General features: G+C 38.0%; 1 protein-coding gene across 4 annotated transcripts in view; it reads left to right on the forward strand.

Annotated features, from left to right (window-relative positions):
- The window catches only part of LRGUK (leucine rich repeats and guanylate kinase domain containing), a 132,222-nt gene that overhangs the window by 16,275 nt on the left and 91,702 nt on the right, over positions 1 to 24,245 (forward strand). For all 4 annotated transcript variants that reach the window (XR_009494153.1, XR_009494154.1, XM_024990735.2 and 1 more), the window contains exons 6-10: positions 9,119 to 9,243; positions 13,570 to 13,713; positions 16,550 to 16,630; positions 18,489 to 18,575; positions 19,912 to 20,018. Coding sequence is in view for 2 of the 4 variants with exons in the window: in XM_024990735.2 (XP_024846503.1) it covers positions 9,119 to 9,243; positions 13,570 to 13,713; positions 16,550 to 16,630; positions 18,489 to 18,575; positions 19,912 to 20,018 (544 nt within the window). In the remaining 2 variants the exon portion in view is untranslated. The remainder of the gene's footprint in view (positions 1 to 9,118; positions 9,244 to 13,569; positions 13,714 to 16,549; positions 16,631 to 18,488; positions 18,576 to 19,911; positions 20,019 to 24,245) is intronic.

Consider the following 24,245-nt stretch of genomic DNA (forward strand, 5'->3'; position numbering starts at 1 on the left):
TACAACCAAAATTAGTGAGTATTTATTTTACAGAAAAATTCATACAAAGCTCCCTTTAACTAGCAGTCTTCTCCAGTGTATTTCAAATGATGCTTCCATAAAAAAACGTTTTAACAGTTATTAAACCAACAACTTTTGATTCGTAGCCAACTTTAGCAACATACCTGTTTCATGAGCCAGGCTCCCGTGCAGACACAGCACCTACTTTCAAGTAGACACACTCCAGCTTCTGGACCCTGAGGGGTTGACAGGGGATCTGTGAGTTTAATGAGCTTGAACTTTACACCAGAGACTGATGTTCTCTGGGTGATAAGGGAGCAGTGCCTTCTCTTTCTCAGTATCTTTCTACCCACCTGAGGATTTTTCGGGGCAGAGTGGAGAATGAATTGATTGCCCTCGGGTGCCTCATTCCAGGGATGTGGCAGCAGCTAATACACACTATACTTGTAATGAGGCTGGGATGTGGGGAGAAGAGAAGATACATTTTCTTGAAGGCATATTTTGTAGGAAAAACCCTTTATTTGTATATGATGGAAAGCTTAAAACATAGCATCACTCTCTTTAGAACTTATATGTGAAAATGAGCAATTAGTGGAAATTTAGATGGTGCTCTTGAAACGAGCAAATGTTCCTGAATGTTGCCTAATAAGAAAATGAGCAAAATGAAACAAAATGAAGGAAGGGTTTGTTTTGATGACAAGCTAAAAGGAGTACACTTTAGCAGCACCCGTTCACAGAACCTTCACTTTATGCTTGACTGTTGTACGTGTATTTCATTTGCAAAGAGATACAGTCTGACAGCCCTGAAGCAGTCTGGCTTGGAGATCTCGTCATCTCGGGCCATCTAGAAGAATGCTCCTCAAGGAGTAGCAGCAGCAGCAGCATTGCCTGGAACTTCTTAGAAATGCAGGCTCTTGGAGGCTCCCCCAGACCTCTGAAATCAGAATCTGCATTTTTAACAAAACCTCCAGGTGATGTGAGTTGATATTAAAGCTTGAAAAGCACTAGTCTAGAAGTCAGCTGCCCCCTAAGCCCCAGCCAGCCAGCCAGAAGAAATTGAGTGTCCAGAGCCACTTGTGTCCCCCAGGGTACCCTGAGTGACACTGTGACACAGCAGTCTGGAATTTTGTCTCCCAGAAAAATAGTCTCCCATATGCAGCATGGAATTGTCAGAGAAAACAATGCAATGGTATTTTGGACTGAAGATGCTCTTTAAAACATATCTATCATGAAAGTCTCAATTTCTACTAAATTTATCTTTCCATGTAAAAAGCTAAACTATTATGACTTTGTAAATGTCAGTGGAGGAAGAAATCAGGGTTTTTTTAAAACTTAACTTTAGATGTAACAATGGAGTCTTCTCTCCAAAGTATAAAAAGCTTTAATTACTATATCAGAACGGATTGAAATTCAGAACATGGACACAAAATTAGAATGTACCATAGCACTGTTCCTCACCTGGGTTTTTAAAAATGCGAAGACAAGTACCCAGAACAAGCTTCCCTTCATAAACAACTTCTTAGATAGCTTACAGCTTTGAAAGAGGGTAGGCTAGTTTTTAAACAGTACTAACTATGCCTCTTCCTTTTGTTCTGTTCAGGCATATCATGCTGTGTGTAATTATGTAATTAGAGTTTTGAAAAGACTAAAAAGCTTTAAGATAAAGAATTTCTAGACAACTTTTTAATGCCAGGACATTTGAAAACTTAGATGAAGTGAATAAATCCCTAGAAACATGTTATGTACCAAAGCACTGACTTGGAGATAGAAACACTGAGTAGTCCTATAACTATTAAAGTAACTCATTACAAATTAAAATGAATTAAATATCTTCATACAAAAACCCCACCAGACCCAAACTTTGAAGAACAGACTTTTCAAAAATGAACACATTCTTTCAAAGATTTAAAACAGAAGGCATATGCACAGTTCATTCTAATAAGATTACTTTGATACCCAAACCAGACAAGGAAAGATAAGAGAAAGGAAAATGGCAGGCTTATTTCACTCGTGATATAGACATAGAAATCCTAAACAAAATATGAGCACACTGCATCTGACAATATATGAAAAAGACAATATATCATGACCAAGTTAGGTTTATCTCATGAATGTAAGGCTAGTTTAACAGTAGCAGATTTTAAAATGTCATTAATAACTTGAACAGATTAAGGGAAATAAATCATGTGAGCAATAGATACAGAAAATTTAATAGAATACATTTTTCCTTCACAATAAAAACTTAGGAAACTAGTAATAGGAAATTTCCTCAACTTGGTAAGAATGTCAACAAAAATATTTGAAACAAACTTTATCTCAACTGGGGGCATGTTAAAAGCATTCTTTAAACTCAAGGATACAAGGCAAGATAACTACCTTTGCCACTTCTAACCGTCATTGTTTTAGAGGTGTTGCTCAGTACCAAAAGATAAGAGAAAGAAATTAAAGGAAAATATAAAGATTGATACAGAGAAAAAGTCATTTTTTATAGATGATGTGATTGTCTACAGAGAATAAGTAAAAGAACTTGCAATAAATTACTAGAAATAATAGAGTTTTGAGAGTTCAACCAGATAGTTGGATATGATTTCAATAAACAGAAATCAGCTGCGTTACTCTACACCACAAACAAGCAACATAGAAAACACAACCTTTAAAAGAAACACTATTTATAAGAATATATTTCTTATTAAAAATGAATAAGACCTGTAGAGGGAACATAGTAAAACTTTATTGATAAGTATTAAAGACATAGCTGAAGGGAAATATATTATGCTCCTGGATATGAAGATGGGAGAAGGTATGTAAAAATAATTTTATAGAAAATGAATCAGAAAGACTAATAAACATATGAAGACATGTCACCCTCACTTGTACTCAGGGAAATGCAATTCAAGACCACGAGATACTGTGTCACAGCCATTCAATTGGCAGAATGTAAGAAATCTAAAAATACCCCACGTTGGAGAACACCTAGGTCAAGAGGATCTCTATTTTTCTTCCTACAGCTGTGAAATTAGTTCAGCCACTTTGGAAAGCAATTTTGTGCAGTCTTGTGAGGTTGAACACCCACGTTTTGTGACCTAACCCTTTCATTCTTATGTCTAGGAAGTTTAGCATACGTGTACCTGGAGGCGTGTGTAAGAATGCTCGTAGCAACATTGCTTATAACAGCAAAAATTGAAATAGCCCAAATGCTCCTTGATAAGAGAGAGCATAAATAAATTATGGTATACTGATACAATAGCATTATCATACAGTAGTGGAAATGAATGAACTCTATCTCCATGTGCCAGTTCAGTTGGCAGTTAATAAAACCAAATATAGTTGAGGTTTAAAATCAAAGGGAAAAGAAAAGAATAGGCAATTCAGCCTAGGGGTTATCTCTGAGAGAGGGACATCAGGATGTTACAGGAGACATGGCAGCTCAGGACTCTAAGACACAAAATAGGCCACTACCAAGCCTTCTTAAGTCTTAGATTTGGAACCAGGACTTTTCTGCCATATCCTTTGGGTTAAGGCAGGTCATGGGTGCAGCCTGGATTCAAGAGGAGACACCTGTACAAGAGCATGAATAAGCAGAGGCATGTATCAGACTACCACTGACCTGTGTTTCTAGGAATATTCATCAAAGTTTTAAAAGTAAATAGAAGCAGGCCGAGTATGACCAACAATGTACCCATTTTCCATTAAAAAATTTTTTAATTTGAAAATTAGAAATTAATTTCCTTGAAAATTATTATTTACCAAACTTCAAACTTTAGCTCTATCAGAATTCCCTGGAGGGCTTGTTAAAACACCTATTGCTGGTCCCCATCCTCCAGAGCTTTTGCTTAAGTAAGTCTGGAGTGGTACCTGCGAATTTGCATCACTAACAAGTTCCTGTTGTTCAGTTGCTAAGTTGTGTCCAACTCTTAGTGACCCGGTGGACGGCAGCCTGCCACACTCCTGTCCTTCGCTAGCTCCCAGAGTTTGCTCAAATTCATGGCTGTTGAGTCAGTCATGCTATCTGACCTTCTCATCCTCTGCCAATTCCTAGGTGATGCTGATATTGCTGGTCTGAGAACCACACTTCTGAGATCCACAGCTCTAACCTAATCAGTCTGTCTCTATTATATTTTGAATATCATGTTTTTTTAATCTGATACCATTCTACTTGTCCTTTTTTAAATGCTTTAGAAATTTAGCTGTTACCTATTTTAAACTTTTTAAATTTGTTCAAGCTATCTTCTATTTGAGGGGAAAGAAATGCACCTTTGTTTAAAATAAAATTAAAATAGAAGTATAATTATCAATATTAGAAGCAGTTATTTAAAATAAAAACAAATCAGCTAATCAGACTAGTCGTGCTGACAATGTGATTGTAGTAGATTATGTTAATAACTCAATGTTAGTTATACGATACTAACTTTTTAGTTTATTATACTATTTTGTCCTTTGTAGGTGGGCAACTGATGATTAATTGATAAGCACCCCAAAATGAAAGAAGATAAACTTTACCAAGGATAAGTACATTTGTTTAGGTTTAAGAAAGGATGCAGCTTATTCTTTACCTATATATACTAATTGATTGTTCACTGGAATTTATTCTATGATTATAGAATCATGAAATTTTGAAAAATTGATTCATAGAATTTTTAAATCTAGACAGGACTCTAGGGATCATCTAGTGCTGTTAGTTTATTTTTTTTTTTCTTTTCTTTTTTCTTTTTTGTCTTTAGTGCTATTATTTTATGAGAGAGAAGCCCAAGACCCAAGGACATGTCCAAGATTATTTGGTAAATGGTTGAACCAAGACTAGTCTTCTGAATTCCGTTGTTCTTCCTATGTTGCAATTCATTGAATAATTACTACTTTGATCACATAGCCATTTAAAGTGTATGCGTGTTTCATTTCTTAAAGAGATTCACTCTCAGAGTGAAGAACATTTTTCACTGGTAAGGTGATATACATCCTTCAGGATTGATTTTGATTAAAGCCATCACTGTGGTTCTTGCCACTAAGAGAATTGTGATGGATTTCCTACTTATTTCTTAGTAACTGTTTTCTATACACCAGGCCCATATTTTATGATTGTAGACAAATGAATAAGAGCAAATACCAGAGTAGCGAATAATTCATGTCAAGCACTGCGAACTGCTGACAGCATCACCAAAATGTAAAAATATATTGTTGGGCTTTTCCCTAGCTGCAAAGTTATGCTTATGTGCTTTTGGGTTCCTTCACTCAGTCTCCATGAGGATCTAACATTCCATAGTAAAAGATTTATTCATAGGGTCATAAAACTTTAGAGTTAGAATGCAGTATGTTGATTCTTAGTTCTTTGAGTCTCTTTCTCCTAATAGTGGCCTTTTAAAATTGAAATATACCTAAGAGAATTAAACTAGTAAACTAATTCATTGTAACATTTTAATGACTTAACTGATTATATTTCTTCTTACTGGATAGTCCCAAGACCTATTAAAGAATGTGAAATAATAATGTTAGGAGAAAGGGCAAGTAACATTTCATGAAGGTTCTCAAGAAAATGAGATGGGAGAGATAAAGTTATTCCTGAACTCAGAACGTTGGATGGACCAGTCCTGCATATTGACTATTGTCATTGCTGATAGTCACATATGATGTAACTGTGGAAGTAATTAGTGAAGAAAGCTCTTATACCACGGTTAAAAGTATTCTTAAGAACATGATTGCAGTTGATCCTTGAATAATGATAAGAGTTAGGGACCAACCCAGAGCAATCGAATATCCTCACAGAACTTTATAGTAAGTTCTTTGTTAGCCACAGTTCTGCATCAGTGGAGTCAACCAAGCTCAATAGACGGTGTATCACTGTAGTATGCATTTAGTGAAAAAGAAAAAACAACTCAAGTATAAGTGGTCCCATAAATTTCAAACCTGTGTTTCAAAGGTCAGCTGTAATTTATAATGCTTGAAATTCCTTGAAATTTAAAGAGGAGTGAAGAGTTGGAAACAGATGGTTTTGGTGAAATGGAAGTATTTATCAACAGAGATGTTCAGTCAATTCCTCATCCTTTGCCCCAGTGTAGAAGCCCTGGCCATGACTGCAGGGGGCATCTGAATTGCTCCTTCTTTTGGCCCTTGCGGCACCAACTTCATAATACATGACTTTCCCTCCTATTCAGAGCTAGAGAGTAAACTGAACGTAGTCTCTCATGTCTTGGAAAATCATTATATACACAGTCAACAAGCTTTCCTTTTCAATTCCCATTATCTCTTGATGGTTTCTCCTGCCTGCTTCCCATGGGAGTCCTTCCTGACTCAGCCACTGACAACCATTTGTTTTACTCTCCATCATAACTGAGTATCTTCATTTCTGCTGAGGCTGAGCTACCAAGACCCTAGGGCTCCTGAAATAGGACGTAAGAGACTATTCCTTCCTGGGCTGGAGTGAAACCGTTGTCCATTTGAAGTTTTCCATGCTTAATTTTTCTTACCAAAGACTGCTACTCTGAGGATATTTTAATTCATCTATGGAGTGATTATTTAAACAGCTCAAAGAAAATGGAATTAGAAAGAAGGATCGTGTTTATGAGCATAAATGTCTGTTTGTAGGGCTAGTCTGGCGGGAAGCTTTGTGAAAGTGGTTTTGAAATGCGTGCTGACAATAAGCAGAATTATGCTTCCGCCTAAGGATTGAATCTGGACCCTGTGAGGAAAATCGAGGAATTTCCAGTTCATTTGGCAGTATTTTCTCATCATTGCTCTTAGTTTCTTAATTAACAGCTGTCTCTGGCCTTGTTCTTTCAGAATCCATCCTGGCCTGAATCCTTATTTGTGTGCTATTGGCCAGGAGGCAGAGGATATGATTCCTTAGCCTCATGTGCTTGTAATTTAGTAACAATAACATCTTGTAAGTGTGAGGTACTTGATAGTTTGTACAACTCATTCACACCTATTTTCTAAATTTTTTTCCTCATGATCTAACTTTTGGGCTTCATGGCAACCTGATGTTGTCTTCATTGTACAGATGAAAAATCTGAGCAGAGAGAAATTATGTCACATAACTAGTAAGTAATAGAGTTAGGATAACTACAGATAATTATGAAGCAAAATGTATGTTTTTGTGATACTTACGGTCTGTTCCTTTCTCTTCAAAGCATTTGTTGGTTCTGAGATTGATCTCCATAGGTGGGGTGTTCAAAGTTGATCAGAAAAGGCTGTGGGGAAGAAACAGTTTGTCTAGAGTGAATACCAAGAATTGGAATTGCCCCGATATTTACAGTTATAATAAACATTGCCAGATTGCCTCCAGAGAGGCTGCACCGTAATGAACCCTCTCACTCAGTGGTATGAAAGAATCCATTCTTCAAAACTTTTAAAATGTTTGCCAAACCGATAGGCAAAGAATAACATCTTGATTTACTTTCTCCTGACTACAGGTGAAGCAGAGTGTCTTTTCATATGTTTTTTATGTTGGCGGTGGTGGTGTAGTTGCTAAGTTGTGTCTGACTCTTGTGACCACATGGACTGTAGCCCTCTATCCATAGGACTTCCCAGGCAAAAATACTGGAGTGGCTTACCATTTCCTTTTCCCTGTTATGTTATGTTAGCCACTTGGATTTTCTCTTCTGAGAATTTCTTGATTATATTCTTTCCCCATTTTCTGTTGGGCTATTGTGATCTTTATATTTTCTAGATACTTAATTCTTTGTCTACTCTGTATGTTGTGAATATACGTTCTCCAAGCCTGTCACTCGTACTTATTTATGTAATTAAAAAGTAATAGAAGTAGAGAAATGAGGCTATTCATCAAAAAGCAATGCTTAATATGCCAGTCTAAAGCAAATGTTAAAAAAAAGAGAAAACTTAAAAAGTGGAATTTTAAATTAAATCCTGAAGAATGAGCAGATTTTAGAAATAATTAGGAAAGCAGTATATAAAAAAAAAGAAAGTCAAATGTAAATTCCTGAACTATTAAGAAGATGGACCTGGCAGAACTGGAAAATTCTCACTGGATTATAATGGGGATGAAATTCAAATAAATAGCTTTTGCTTAAAGTAAAGGGTCTTAAATGCCAGAGTGAAGATTTTGGAATTTGTCCTGTAAGAATTTGTTAATTAAGCATGATAACCAGTCAATATTTTGAAAAAAATTTAACCTGACTATAGGGTGTAAGATGACTTGAAGACAAGAAGAAATGTAGGTTAGAGGTACGCACTTGTATCAAAGCTGAATTAAGCTGGAGATGAAAAACAATGGCATGTTTGAAGAGATGTTTTAAAGCAAAAAATGCCAGGTCTTGGTGATGACTGGACGCCCTGAAGATGACAGTTGGCTGAGAAAATGGTGATGTCTTAGGCTACTTGGGAAGGAAAACTGAGCTTTGGTGGAGAATGACATTAAATCCTGGAAATTTGCCAAAAAGCTGTTCCTCTCCAAATTTTCTCACATGACCCATTTTCTGCAGATGACATCTCCCGGGCTATTTTCCCAGTTATGGGGATGATAAAGCACGTGTACTTCCCCAGGACAACCCTGGATTCAGAAGTTCTGCCTGTAGGAAAGTACAAGAGTTTCCCATGAAGACCATTAAGGGAGCAAAGGAAAAATGCTGCCAAAGAGGCAGCTTTGAACCACCCTGGTGGTTTCACTTCTGGCGATTGCTTTTTCCTCACCAATTAAATGAGTCACATATGAATACAAATGCAACTGAGTGCACTCAAAAGCTGTTCCTTTAAAAAAAAATAAATAAGTACTGCTAGGACTAACTTCTTTCTTTTCTTTTTCTTTTCTTTTTCTTTTCTTTTTCTTTTTCTTTTTTTTAAAGTTTTTATTGGAGTAGATTTGATTTACAATGTGTTTCAGGTGTACAGCAAAGTGAATCAGGTATGTTGCTAAGTTGATATATATGAAGTATATGTATACATACACACACACACACACATATACATCCATTCTTTTTCACGTGTTTTCCCCATGTAAGTATTAGCTTACATATAAAAAATATTTTAAGATGTGGCATGCTTTGTATTGGGCATGTAGTACTTTTTATTTATGCGGTTGTCATTTTTCTAATGATGATTTGACACTGATTCATTGTTTCTTCAAAATGTTTCCAGTAACATTTTCCTTAAACATAGTCGTGGTGTACAGGCAATGAGATAACTGAAATCAGTGGACTAGAGCTGTGCAGCAGCCTTACCTACCTTAGTTTGGCCAACAACAAGATCACAACCATTAATGGCTTAGGCATGTTACCAATCAAAATACTTTGTCTGGTGAGTCTACCAAAAGTATTATTCTTTATAGAAGTACCAATTAATGTCTTAGTAAATATATGAATGATAGCTAGGATTTTTCAGTTTTATAAAAGCTAGTTTCTTTATGAAATGTCGTGATCTTCCGTTTTGTTTGCTCCTTTTCATATCTGGTTTGTTTATGTGTGTTTGATGAATATTTCATGCTTAAAGTAAAATGATTTTCTAACTTGGAATACAAATTCCATTTTTTAAAAGACTAACTTTACCACTAAGAAAGAAAGGCATACTTTTAGCACCTGTTAAGAATATAGTTATAATGTCTTATTAATGCAATAATATTTAAACATATTTAAGCATAATATTTGGACTTCCTTGGTGGCTCAGCGGTAAAGAATCCACCTGCCAATGCAAGAGACACAGGTTTGATCCCTAGGTCGGAAAGATCCCCTGGAGAAGGAAATGGCACTCACTCCAGTATTCTTGCCTGGGAAATGCCATGAACAGAGGAACTTGGCAGGCTACTGTCCATGGGGTTGCAGAGTCGGAAATGATTTAGTGACTAAACAACATGAAGAAGTGTAATATTTATTGCAGTTAAAGCATCATTGCAAAAAAAAAAACCTTCATTACTTTCAAATGAACCACTGGGCACTGAATTTTGGCAATCCTTTTATATCACTATATGCTAGTCTCCCATTCTAGAAAACCAGAATTTTGAATAAATTTATTCATAATTTATTATGAATGAATAAATAAATAAAGTTCATTTATTCTCTCTGGCTGAGAATAAATGAACAATTTCCTTCAGAAAGTTAATATTTTAAATTTTTTCCCCATGAAGAGCACTATCCTTAAGCTATATGACATGCTCTGTGAATATGACTGAATGAAAACACAGACAACTTACTTAAAAATCAGCAGGATCATATTAGTTCCAACCAAAAATACAGTATTTTTGAAGTAATAGTCTAGCTCACTAGTTTGGGGGCTGATAAAGTAGTTTGTGGATGATGTAGGAGTCTTTCTTCTTCTTTCTTACCCTTGGATGGCTTTTCTATTCTTCATTTTATCTGTCACAGGATAGGCAGGGATTTTAAGCCATGAGACTAGTAATTTATTAATTTCTTAAGTTAACATCCCACAGAAGATTGTCGAACTGTTGTTTAAATTCTGTTATCTGCAGATTTTTTACAAATATGATGCATTATTTCTGTCTTGTTTAACTACAGACAGCTGATGGTTGGCTATGTGTTAATTTTTCTTTCCCCGAGCTTGAAGCCTGAAGTGCTTTTTCAGGACTCTTCACTCCTTACAGTGAATTAGATGAGGGCACACTACTGATTGCCAGTAGAGACGTGGTAAAGTTTAATTATTCCCCGGAAGTTTCATGTTTTCTGTCCACCAAGGCACAGTGGCAAAGCTGTAAATGAAAATGACTTGGGCAAGTCAAATTGCAAACTTAAAAATTATAAAAGGAAGTCACATTTAAAAATTACGATAATTTGAAGGATTCTTGGCAGTATGTTCTATTCAATTTGCAGCTTGTTACAACTTTATCCTTTTCTTTATGTATCTTTTTACATTGCATTCCTGTTCACTTTAAGTAGAGCATGATATGCGGAAAGAGATACACAGCTGTGCATAAGGGAATGAGAATTCAGCTCATTATTAAGAATAACAACACATAGCACTTTTATCGTAAGACTTTGTTTCAGTAACTGAATAAGTAAACTGTGTTGACAGTTTCATCTCAAGCAGCTTTTAGAAAAAGCATAAAAAAACTTACTTTTCCTACAAGTAGATTAGATGGATTGTTCCCCATTCCCTTTCCCGTCATCCAAGATTAACTAGAAAATACAGAATTTTCCATCATTCATTTTCCTTAAAATTTTTGAGAATGGTAAAGTTTTCTTTTCCATATATTAATAAAATACATAAAATGAGACTCATTTGTTTCAATAGTTCTTCATGCTTTTTTAAAAAATTGTGGTATCAGTAAAACAATTGTACTGCTGAAAGTAATTCCCTTTATTGAGATAAATTCAGAGGGAAAAAAAGAGCCATTCACTATACAAACCAATTGTTAATTCCCTACCATCAACTTCTACAATAAATATTAAGGGAAAATGTGGTTCACTCATGGTCTGTTCTGCCAGCCACCTCCTTTAGCAAGTAAGGGCAATCCATTCCAAACTTCAAAAAATCATTGTGTCTCAGTAAAAGTCATTTGTTTTTTTTTCCCCTCCCAACGTGGGAGATTGAGACTATTTCTCATTTCATTTATTTAATAAAACAGTTTCTCTCTTAACTGCTCCCTTTTCCCTGCTCAACATGATGAAACATGCAAGAGGAACTGTTCTTGCAGAAACTGGCCATGCGCTTTGAGCAGAGACGTATCGGGTTTTCATCATTGGATAAAAGATTTGACTAGATGACTTTCAACTCAAATTCTGATTTGACATATTTCTAAAGTTCTGCTTTCTTTTATGACCGTAGACTATCTAATTAAACATTTCTATGCCTTACTCTGCTCTTGAGCATCTACCACTTTGAAAGCCATCAGAGACACACTAAAAAAGAATTACAGTTTATCTTCCACATCTATGGCACATCAAAAGTCTTTAGGAAGAAGTGTATTATGTATAAACTTGATATGTGGGTATATTTTAAATAGGATATTGAGGTCCTATTTCAATAAGTTAAATTAATATGGACATTATGTTCAGTGTAGTTTTTTCCTTTCCTTTTTCTATTACTCTTTCTAGAACTTTTTTGAACAGTAGGAAATTTGACTTAGGCAAATGGGGTCATTAGTATTCTTCCTTCTCATTATGGAATTTTTCAGACATACATAAAAATAAAGGGAATAGTTTAATGAATCCCATGTACTATCATTCAGCTTTATAGATTATCAACATTTTATTAATATATTTTAAAGAACCATAAAATTATATTAATGAATATAAATCTTGCTCATTATTAAAGTGAAATCTTATGAAAAATTGGGTGAAAATGAGCTCTTACTATTAAATGTATCAGGAAACATGTACCAGGAAAAATATTATAGATGGTAGAGAATACTAAAATTTTTTAGTTAGAAAGTGCTCAGTAAAAGTTTTAAAAGGTTAAGGATGGGTATAACATGGCATTAGTTGAAACCTCAAAATTACTCTTTACTGTGATTCTCAACTCAGAGTTTAGCTTTACTGGGACATATTCTTATACTTCAAAGACTAATGAGCACAAGGAATTTTGCATGTGTTGGGAAATGTACAAGAAAATGCAAATTGTTGTTACCACCATAATTTGTGTTATGGGTTCATGGGGGTTGGAAAAGAGAACAACATTTAAGTCCTATATCTTTCTCTGTTTCATGGTGTTGTCTAAGAAGATGTTTATGTGTGAATTATTTAAGAACTTAGTTTGTGTATGTATTGTTGTAAAACATGCCACCCCAAAATGTAGTGGTGTTGAGAAATTCTGTTAGTGAACCATTTTGTTATTTTGCAGTTCTGTAATCTGAGCTGGGCTCAGATGGGTGGTTCTGCTGGTCTTGCCTTGTCCAGCTAGCAGATTGACTGGGGGCTGGGCTCAGCGGAGATGCTACAGTAGCTGAGTTTCTTCTCTCTCTCTAGTCTCAGGGCTCCTCTCTGTTTAACATCTCCACAGATTCTTTCTAGAGGAGCTAGAGTTCTTACATGGCAGCTCAGGGCTCCAAAACACAAAAGGAGCCACTGCCAGGCCTTCTTATGTCTTAGATTTGTAACTAGGACACTTGTGCCATATTCTTTGGGTGAAGGCAGGTCTTAGGTGCAGCCTGGATTCAAGAGGAGAGAAAGGTACCAAGAGCATGAATAAGCAGAAGCATATATCAGACTGCCACAAACCTTGTGATATGAAGTGATTATATTCAGAATATTTCTGAAGACAGAGTAGATGTGGGAGTTGTAGCATTCAAGTGGTTTGTTAAAATGGCCATGAAAGAACTGTTGTTAAATTTATATTTCTGAAGAGGAGCATGGAGTCATGCTGCCATTAGGCTTGAGGTTAGCAATGTCCAAATTTTATACTGCCTAGCTTTTGTCTTTCTTACTGAACAGTGTTCCTATGAACATTCATCTGCTTATCTCTAGCAAAAAATATTAAGTTCTGAGTCTTCCAGCTGAAATACCGTGATTTCTTTCTATGATGTATGTATATGTGTTTAGGGAGGTGAATGATGGGAATAGAGGGAGACAAGAATGTCTTACTGATTTTAAGAGGTTTGAGGCAGTATACCCAGAATGAAAACTTGTCACTGCAGTTTTCTCTTTAGGACATTAAGTGTATTTTTATCAATTTTAGAGCAATAACCAGATTGAGAAGATGACAGGTTTGGATGACCTAAGAGTCCTGCAGATCCTCGATCTGAGCCAGAATCAGATCAGTAGCCTCCAAGGCTTAGAGGGTCATGATTTCTTGGAAGTGATTAACCTCGAGGATAATAAGGTAATGTCATACTTTAAGAGTCTTGGTTTTAGTGTCTACATAAGAGAACATATTAGGACCCATTATTAATGTCTCAAGTGCTATCACATGCAATGCCAGCTCAGAAATATTCTAGAAAACCTCCTGGAGCAATAGGTGAAGGGCTTTTTTATTTTTTTAATAAATAGTGATTCTTAGCTTTTAAACATTCCTGACTTCATAATTTTGAAGGTTTAAACTGCAACCAAGGGCGCATGACTTTGTGAAGTAGATATGTTCATGTGAAATTTGGGGTAGAAAGATTGCATTAGGAATGTCTGACATGTCAGAGCAGGGAAACTGGAGCCAAGAGAATAGCCTCAGGCTGGTGTTGCCTCCATTTAATGAGAAGAGACCCAGGAAGTGAATTCTCATATCCTATTTGTAACAATAGCCTATGTTTGCAACTTGGATACATTTAGAGACTCGACTTATTCAGATTTCCATTCTGGCTTAATGCACACATTACTTCACAAATTATATCAATTGGCTTTCACTCTGAATTATATTTTATTTTTAATAAAGCATGTATGCTCCTAATAATGATATATTCAGTTAGTACCTGTAGCTCACTTCTTCTGCGATAAGATCTACTTTGTGATTTTATTCATCTTGAGTACTTTGTTGTATTTTTGGGAAAGATCTCACAAGTAAGTTGATTATTTACTTCTTGAAAATGAAAAGTCTGCCTGACCCTAAAAGAGACATAGAGAGTATAAGATGAATTTCTGAGGAGACGTTTCTCTGTTCAGCCGTGATGGTGCTCATCAGCTGAATCTAATGACTTTCTCCAGTGAGCTTCCATTAGCTGTTATATTTCTAAAAATCAAAAAAAGGACAGTCTTTAGGTCTGGCAAGAGTGGATTTTTAATAACAGGAAAAACTGTTCCTCATTTTCATGTGACTTGCATATTAAATGGTCAACTTCTAAGCTTAATGCGTTTGTTCACTGTCCCATATGTCTTATGAAGTCATAGACTTCATGAAATCATTAGACTTAAGAAGTCATAAGACCTAAGAAGTCATAAGACCAGGTTCCAAATCTCTTCATATGGTTTTGTGGTTGTTGTTGTTCAGTCACTCAGTCGTGTCCGACTTTGCAACCCCATGGACTGCAGAACGCCAGGCTTCCCTGTCCTTACCCATCTCCTGGAGCTTGCTCAAACTCATGTCCATCGCGTCAGTGATGCACCCCAACCATCTCATCCTGTGTCATCCCCATCTCCTCCTGCCTTCAATCTTTCCCAGCATCAGGGTCTTTTCCAATGAGTCAGTTCTTCGCATCAGGTGGCCAAAGTATTGGAGCTTCCGCTTCAGCATCAGTCCTTCCAGTGCACACTCAGGACTGATCGCCTTTAGGATGGACTGGTTGGATCTCCTTGCAGTCCAAGGGACTCTCAAGAGTCTTCTCCAACGCTACGATCCAAACATATCAATTCTTTAGCCCTCAGCTTTCTTTATACTCCAACTCTCACATCCATACATGACTACTGGAAAAAACATAGCTTTGACTAGACGGACCTTTGTTGGCAAAGTAATGTCTCTGTTTTTTAACATGCTGTCTAGGTTGGTCATAGCTTTTCTTGCAAGGAGCAAGCATCTTTTAATTTCATGGCTGTAGTCACCATCTGCAGGGATTTTTGAGCCCTCCAAAATAAAGTCTGTCAATGTTTCCATTGTTTCCAATGTTTCCAAATGTTTCACATTTGCCATGAAGTGATGGGACCAGATGCCATGATCCTAGCTGTTTGAATGTTGAGCTTTAAGCCAGCTTTTTCACTCTTCTCTTTCATCTTCACCTAGAGGCTCTTTAGTTCCTCTTTGCTTTCTGCCATAAGGGTGATGTCATCTGCATATCTGAGGTTATTAATATTTCTCCTGGAAGCCTTGATTCTAGCTTGTGCTTCATCCAGCCTGGCATTTCAAATGATGTACTCTCCATATAAGTTAAATAATCGGGGTGACAGTATACAGCCTTGATGTACTCCTTTCCCAATTTTGAACCATTCCATTGTTCCATGTCTGGTTCTAACTGTTGCTTCTTGACCTACATACTGGTTTCTCAGGAGGCAGGTAAGGTGGTCTGGTATTCCCATCTCTTTAAGAATTTTCCACAGTTGTTGTGATCTACACAGCCGAAGAATTGTTGCTTTTGAACCATGTTGTTGGAGAAGACTCTTGAGAGTCTTCTCAAGAGTTATGTATAACTCATAAATGTACAGTTTAGCAAAGAGTTTTCAGGTGAAGTCATGTAACATTGACATCAAGAAATATGTCATGCAACTTGCCATTTTTATCTTTTCTTAAAACAGTGACCTCATTGATAAAATGATAGAGCTGCATGCAGTAAGAAGGCTTCCCCAGTCACAAATAACCACAATAACCTGCAGAACCAGTGGTGGGGAGGGGGACTGGGGAACTGGAGGCTAGATAGGATGAGTGATGGGGAGAGCCGCATAGCCCATGCGTGCCTTTGTTGCATTTTCTCTGTTTCTACATACTATTTTATTCCTGCCTTAAATGTGGATGAGATGAGGAACATCTGTCCACCTCACTGTTTTCTATCCAGAGGGGAGAAAAGAAAATGTGACTGTGAGTTTACATTTATTGAAGGAATATGCAGTTATTCTCTTGTTCTGTGTGACTTTATGGAATTCTCATTGAAAAGCTAGATATTCACAAGAGCAATTTTTAAAATAAGTTGAGTTTAAAGGATCCAATGTACCTCCTCTTATATTATGTTCTCTGTTGTCTTGGTACATTTAGCCTGTTGATAATATTGTCTGTGTGTGTGTGTGTTTGTTTTTCTGTTAAACAGGTTGCTGAGCTGGGTGAAATAGAATACATTGAAAACCTACCTCTCCTTCGAGTTCTCAATCTTCTGAGAAATCCAGTTCGGGTAAGACGTCCTTTGTTTTGAGGGTGGGGGTTAGGGATGAGAACATTCTTGGAATTCTTCTTTATGAAATACTTTTGATAGAACATGAAGAATGTGAATACAGTGTGTTTATCACCATTCTCTATTAGAAGGGTAAGCAAAGTCATACCCGTGCTCCACCATTGGTGCAGGTAAAGCCTGAAATTGAATATTAGTTGTCTACGCTGTATGACCATTTGTGACTCATCCACATGGTAACAAAGATTATCAAGAGGGACCTATTGAGATTATAGAGCAATGTCTTTTTAGTGCAAGAATGCCTGAGGTGTGGAGAAGGCAATGGCACCCCACTCCAGTACTCTTGCCTGGAAAATACCATGGACGTAGGACCTGGTGGGCTACAGTCCATGGGGTCGCTGAAGGTCGGACACGACCGAGCAACTTCACTTTCACTTTTCACTTTCATGCATTGGAGAAGGAAATGGCAACCCACTCCAGCGTTCTCGCCTGGAGAATCCCAGGGACAGGGGATCCTGGTGGGCTGCCGTCTCTGGGGTCGCACAGAGTCGGACACAACTGAAGCGACTTAGCAGCCTGAGGTGTAGATGGAATGTGGCTCCTATTTTATATCAGGGAGAAGTCTAAGATTAGACACCTAAAGAAATTATCCTGGCGATTGCTGTAAAACTGGCATTGTAAAATGATTATAGGAAAAAAATCATTTATATCCCAGTGATTCTTCACCTTTGGATATCAAAGATCCAGGCTTTTTCTTTTTTCTGGGTCCTCTCTTTTTTGTCACCAATGATAGATCCTTTCTGCTCAACTCTGTCCCTCCCTCTTTGTGCAAATGTCATTCATTCCCCTTTGAATCTATATCCTTTGCTCACTTTGCCGTAGATTCTTGAATTTGTATGTATCTCTGAGTACCTTTCTTTGTGCGTGTATGACTTGAGAAACATAACTAGGCAGGCAAAAAATCAAAATGAAAAATGAAAATACAGTCTGAAAGTAAAAACAACGCTTGGTATGGGAATAGTGGCAGACACTGTAAAAGCGTCCCCTGGAAAGGAAGGGATTTAAAGTGGCCATCCCTCCCAATTCCAGACCCATAAAGAGCATCCAGGTGTTTGCATAAATAAATAGCCCAAACCCTTTCACAATGTTACCTCATTTATTTATAAGCCCCTCCCACATATGCACTTTGAAGTACACAAAAGATGCCATTGTATATTCATTTCATGTGTATTCTTATCTACAAAATGCATCACCCACTTAATATCTTTCCCTTCAAAGAGACGTAGCTTCTTGATACAATGTAACTAATTATATTTCTAAAAAGCAGATAGTCCTAACACAGCAGATGATAGAGTATTAAGGGAACTGTCCTATAAATGAATATCATTTTATTATTGTAAAACAATCATAATTAATGATACAAAAGTAATATAAAACAACACAAAGAAATAATGAGGAATTAATCATAAGGACTGCTACTATTATAATAATGAAACTCCTTTAAGTTAGAAGATAGGGTTTCAGTCACTGGCCATGGAACATCAGATGAAATACTCCACCTCCCTGAGCCTTAGGTGTTTTTCTCTTTAGAGATGAAGATAATCAGGTTTGTCCTGCCTATCTCACAGGGAGATTAACAAGATCACACATTTGAAAAGCTTTATAAGTTACAAGGCAGAGTCTGCATTTGAGTTGTTAATATCAGGGGACTGCAATTGTGAAAATGTGAAGACCTAGTGTGTGTGTGTGTGAATGACAGCATTCGTGGGTAAAAGGCCTTGGCTTATGAAAGCAGACTGCTACTGCTTTTTAATTTGGGAAAAGGAAGGTAACAAAATAACCCTCTTGACATTTTAAACAGGAAAAACCTGACTATTGGTCCTTCGTCATTTTTATGCTACTTCGATTAACAGAATTGGATCAGAAGAAGATTAAAGTGGACGAAAAGGTATGTAGTCATATTTCACGTGTTTATGAGTTGATAGGTTCAAAAGCTCATGCCGTCTGCTGCAGGACCATTGCAATCCAGAAATGAGTGTATAACAGTATGCTCATTCATTATTTATTTAAGGAGCATTTCCTTGTCCTAGAGTCTAGTTGTTTAACCCTCTGCAGAGCTGAGCGTCAACACAAACACAGTGAAAGCCCTGCTTTTGGTACAGTAAGGAGACTGGCCATGGGAGACAGAAGCAGCCTTCATGTACCTAGGCTGGCAGCTGTAAGGCTGACTATAAGTTTGGAAAATTATCATATGTGGGGGATGTGTGATTCTGTGTTCCTCTAAATCTTCACTTAATACTAAAATGAATTACAATGCCATTCTACCACATCACTGTAAAGGACTCAAATCACTACTCTGGTTTTTTAAATCCTTTATTCTCCTCTTTAAGATAATGATTCTTTTCTGGACACGCAACTTGAGAGTAACCAGACCTTGAATGCTAGCACCTGCCTCCCCACACCATACCTGTGGTAGCCAATTTGTCATGCTGTCGTGACAGGTGTCAGCTGAGATCTCTACTAATGAGGGATTTCTTACACCTGATGCAAATTTGAGATGGGCGTGAAAGAGCAGGTATAAATATGCAGAGAGGCAGATATATTCCAGTTCATAAATGTCTTTCTGAAATCTTGGTTAAAAATAGTTATAGATGCTGGTCTGTTATTATTCTCACACTCAGAGGCACTTATTAGATTTCTCTTTCCCTTTAATGTTTTGCAAAGGGGATAACATTCAAAACCACACATTAGATAAAGATGTGGTAGACAAGTATACTGTATTTAGAGTGATAGCAAAGCTGAGGAACAGACAACTGTCTGTCATGAGGAAAAGGCCTGTATCTTTGGAAAAGAGAAAGTTATATTAAAAGAGGAGGAGGTTTAGTAGAATTTGAGATAGTAGGAATAGTTCTTGGTATGATGGCAGGAGGAAAACTTCTACAATAACAGCTACCTGAAATCTGGAACTAAGAATTTTATTCTTCTCTTAGTAAAAGTTGAAACATTTACTGTATTAAAGGTAATCTTAGACTTTTGCGGGTTTTTTTTTTTTTTTTTTGCTTTTTCCCTCCCAAACCAGAAAATATAAAGAAATAGGTGACCAAGGGGTTCCAGTTCAATATTTTGAAAGAATTATCATTCTTTAGGTTTTAGGAAAGCTAGAGTAGACATGAACCCAGAACACAGATTCCTGGTTGCATGTCTAGAACATTTCAGTAAAGAAAGTCTTGTCTTTCTTGTACAATGAATTTTTTTTCCCCTTTGCATTTCTAATTCTGGAAAAGATCTCGGCCGTGAATAAATACAACCCTCCCCCGGAAGTGGTCGCGGCCCAAGATCACATGACCCATGTGGTCAACAGCGTGATGCAGCCACAGAGGATCTTTGACAGGTATTCTGAGAGACGCCTTGGGTGGAACTTGGGGTGGTCAGCACAGGACAACCTCCTCATTGCCCTAGCCATCTCTCTTGTGACTCATTCCTTTCTCACCTCTCTGAGGAAGGGATCGGGTCTTCATTTGACAGGTTGTATTGTCTCGGATATAGCATATCATCATCACATGTTCAAGCATGGGACTCCCTTGTTGGCATTTTCCCAAGTGTGGCGATAAGTGGATTCAATTTCTCTCTTTCATCTGGACTCTTGAATGGTGGCTAGCCTGTGACATGGTAGTGAAAGTCACTCAGTCATGTCCAACTCTTTGTGACCCCCATGGACTATACAGTCCATGGAAATCTCCAGGCCAGAATACTGGAGTGGGTACCTGTTCCCTTCTGTGTCGAACCCAGGTCTCCCACATTGCAGGTGGATGCTTTACCAGCTGAGCCATCAGGGAAGCCCAAGAATACTGGAGTGGGTAGCCTATCCCTTCTCCAGGGGAGCTTCCCGACCCAGGGATCGAACCGCGGTCTCCCGCACTGTAGGCAGATTCTTTACCAGCTGAGCTACTACCAGGGAAGCCTGTGACATAGGATGGTGAAATGAAAAAGGAAAAAAAATTTGCCGACAGACCTGCTATAGGAGAGAACCCCAGACCCTTGCCTCATCAACAGAGAACTGTGATGGTCTCTGTCCACTGACAATTTTTCCTTAGCTGTGAGTGGATGCTAGAAACCCCTGCCAAAGAGCACCCGTGACCACGGGTTCTATATTAGAGAGTCCGTAGAGTCCCTGCTCGCTGAAGGGGAACTGAAACAGCCTTTCCAGGGGTTGCACTGAGCTGCAATCAACCCCACAGGGAGGAGTCACCCAGCTTGGCTAAACACAGGAATAGAGACCCTCACCTCTAAGTTTGAAGACAGATTTACCACAATTTCTCCATTTCTTTTTAAACACTCTGTCGAAGCAGATGGCCATTGACACTATAAGTATAATACAGAATTTCTATCAGTACCCAAAGGCATTTGAAAAATACTTGTAAAATCTCTAGGTTATAAATGGCTCCTCTTCTTCATGTGGTCTGGTCCTGTACTCCACCCGGTTGGTTTCCCACAGAGAGAAAATGTTTTATTTTGCATCCAGGATATGATTTTTTACGTGTAATTTAATCATGTAGACGTTGACAGTTTTATATATTTATGGTAGCCCTCTAGGTGAAATGATTTATCATTTATTTGCATACATCTGGAAAAGCACATTTGATTTAAAAGAAGGGCATTTATTGTCCTCATTGTATTTCTTTTCTAGTTTATGAGATTGCTAGTTGTTTCATGCTTTAGGGTACATTTATATAAAAATATGTATCAAGCAAATTTACAGCAGTGTCTGATAAACGCACATTTCTTGATCATTTCTGGCTGTCAGACAGAGAATAGCAAATGGCCAAGCCACCGTAGATGCCCTGGGATGGAGCAGTGTCCATGATGTAAAGCTTGTGGAGGCAGGAGGAGGCATGCTGTGTCCTTCCCACCCTGGGTCAGGACATGCTCCCTGGCAGCCCCAGAAGTCAACCTCCAGGAAAGAAACCCTGACTCTTTCTCTTGGAACTTTTAGGCTGTGATACTGGGGAATCACTGTCCTCTCTCCTGGCGAGACTGAAGTAAGAATCGAATATGAAAATGGATTTTTCATATTGTCTTGACTCTGGCCTCATAGTCAGTGATGGCTTTCTTGCTGTCTCATATGACAAGGTTCTTCAGATTGATGTTGTCCAAGCCTTGTCCGAACTCTGAAATCAGCCGTTTCTCCAAGAAGCCCTAGTTCGTTTTAGTGAGAAATGGTATTTCCCAATCACAATGTATTCCCATCTCTTTCAGAATTTTCCAGTTTATTGTGATCCACACAGTGAAAGGCTTTGGCATAGTCAATAAAGCACAAATAGATGTTTTTTTCTGGAACTCTTTTGCTTTTTCAATGATCCAGCAGATGTTGACAATTTGATCTCTGGTTCCTCTGCCTTTTCTAAAACCAGCTTGAACATCTGGAATTTCACAGTTCATGTATTGCTGAAGCCTGGCTTAGAGAATTTTGAGCATTACTTTACTAGCGTGTGAGATGAGTGCAATTGTGTGGTAGTTTGAGCATTCTTTGGCATTGCCTTTCTTTGGGATTGGAATGAAAACTGACCTTTTCCAGTCCTGTAGCCACTGCTGAGTTTTCCAAATTTGCTGGCAAATTGAGTGCAGCACTTTCACAGCATCATCTTTCAGGATTTGGAATAGCTCAACTGGAATTCCATCACCTCCACTAGCTTTGTTCATAGTGATGCTTTCTAAGGCCCACTTGACTTCACATTCCAGGATGTCTTGCTCTAGGTGAGTGATCACACCATCGTGATTATCTTGGTCGTGAAGATCTTTTTTGTACAGTTCTTCTGTGCATTCTTGCCACCTCTTCTAAAATTCTGAAAGAGATGGGAATACCAGACCACCTGACCTGCCTCTTGAGAAATTTGTATGCAGGTCAGGAAGCAACAGTTAGAACCGGACATGGAACAACAGACTGCTTCCAAATAGGAAAAGGAGTACGTCAAAGCTGTATATTGTCACCCTGCTTATTTAACTTATATGCAGAGTACATCATGAGAAACACTGGGCTGGAAGAAGCACAAGCTGAAATCAAGATTGTCGGGAGAAATATCAATAACCTCAGATATGCAGATGACACCACCCTTATGGCAGAAAGTGAAGAGGAACTAAAAAGCCTCTTGATGAAAGTGAAAGAGGAGAGTGAAAAAGTTGGCTTAAAGCTCAACATTCAGAAAACGAAGATCATGGCATCTGGTCCCATCACTTCATGGCAAATAGATGGGGAAACAGTGGAAACGGTGTCAGACTTTATTTTTTGGGGCTCCAAAATCACTGCAGATGGTGACTGCAGCCATGAAATTAAAAGACGCTTACTCCTTGGAAGGAAAATTATGACCAACCTAGAGAGCATATTCAAAAGCAGAGACATTACTTTGCCAACAAAGGTCCGTCTAGTCAAGGCTATGGTTTTTCCAGTGGTCATGTATGGATGTGAGAGTTGGACTGTGAAGAAAGCTGAGCGCCGAAGAATTGATGCTTTTGAACTGTGGTGTTGGAGAAGACTCTTGAGAGTCCCTTGGACTGCAAGGAGATCCAACCAGTCCATTCTAAAGGAGATCAGTCCTGGGTGTTCTTTGGAAGGAATGATGCTAAAGCTGAAACTGCAGTACTTTGGCTACCTCATGCGAAGAGTTGACTCATTGGAAAAGACTCTGATGCTGGGAGGGATTGGGGGCAAGAGGAGAAGGGGACGACAGAGGGTGAGATGGCTGGATGGCATCACTGACTTGATGGACATGAGTCTGAGTGAACTCCGGGAGTTGGTGATGGACAGAGAGGCCTGGCGTGCTGCAGTCCATGGGGTCGCAAAGAGTCAGACACGAATGAGCGACTGAACTGAACTGAACTGAATCTGTATATAGATAGCTCTATCTATAAATAGATAGTAAAGTGAGTGAAGTCGCTCAGTCGTGTGCAACTCTTTGCAACCCCATAGACTGTAGCCTACCAGGCTCCTCCGTCCATGGGATTTTCCAGGCAAGAATACTAGAGTGGGTTGCCATTTCCTTCTCCAGAGGATCTTCCTGACCCAGGGATCGAACCCGGGTTTCCCACATTGTAGGCAGATGCTTTACTGTCTTAGCCACCAGGGAAGCCACCAGGAAATAGATAGTAAAATACCTCCTCAATTGATACAATTCAGCTTCAAGACTACAGTTGAGCTTTTACTGAACTTCACCTGTGTTACATCTATATCTCCTTTTCTCCCTCACCAAAGACATTGAAGAAGCTGAAATTAGAACATCCCATTATTACTCTTTTTTTTAATGTCCCATATTACACCACAACAGTGTAAGAATACCAGTAGTAATAATTACTGAAGCATTAAAACCATTTTGCTGATGTTCTTCCTGTTAAACATCCCCCATTGTTTTTTATTTCAGTTAAAAAATATATATATATATATAACATAAAATTTGCCATTTTAGCCACTTGGAAGTGTACAGTTTAGTGGCCTTAATTATATTCACAGTATTGTGCGACCATCACCACCATCTGTTTCCAAGTTTCTCATCACCCAGAACAGAAGCTCTGTAGCCCTTAGGTAATAACTCCCTGTTTCCTGCTACCCCACCCCCTGGTAACTTCT

The sequence above is a fragment of the Bos taurus genome, chromosome 4 (assembly GCF_002263795.3).
Source record: "Bos taurus isolate L1 Dominette 01449 registration number 42190680 breed Hereford chromosome 4, ARS-UCD2.0, whole genome shotgun sequence".
Taxonomy (NCBI): Eukaryota; Metazoa; Chordata; class Mammalia; order Artiodactyla; family Bovidae; genus Bos; species Bos taurus.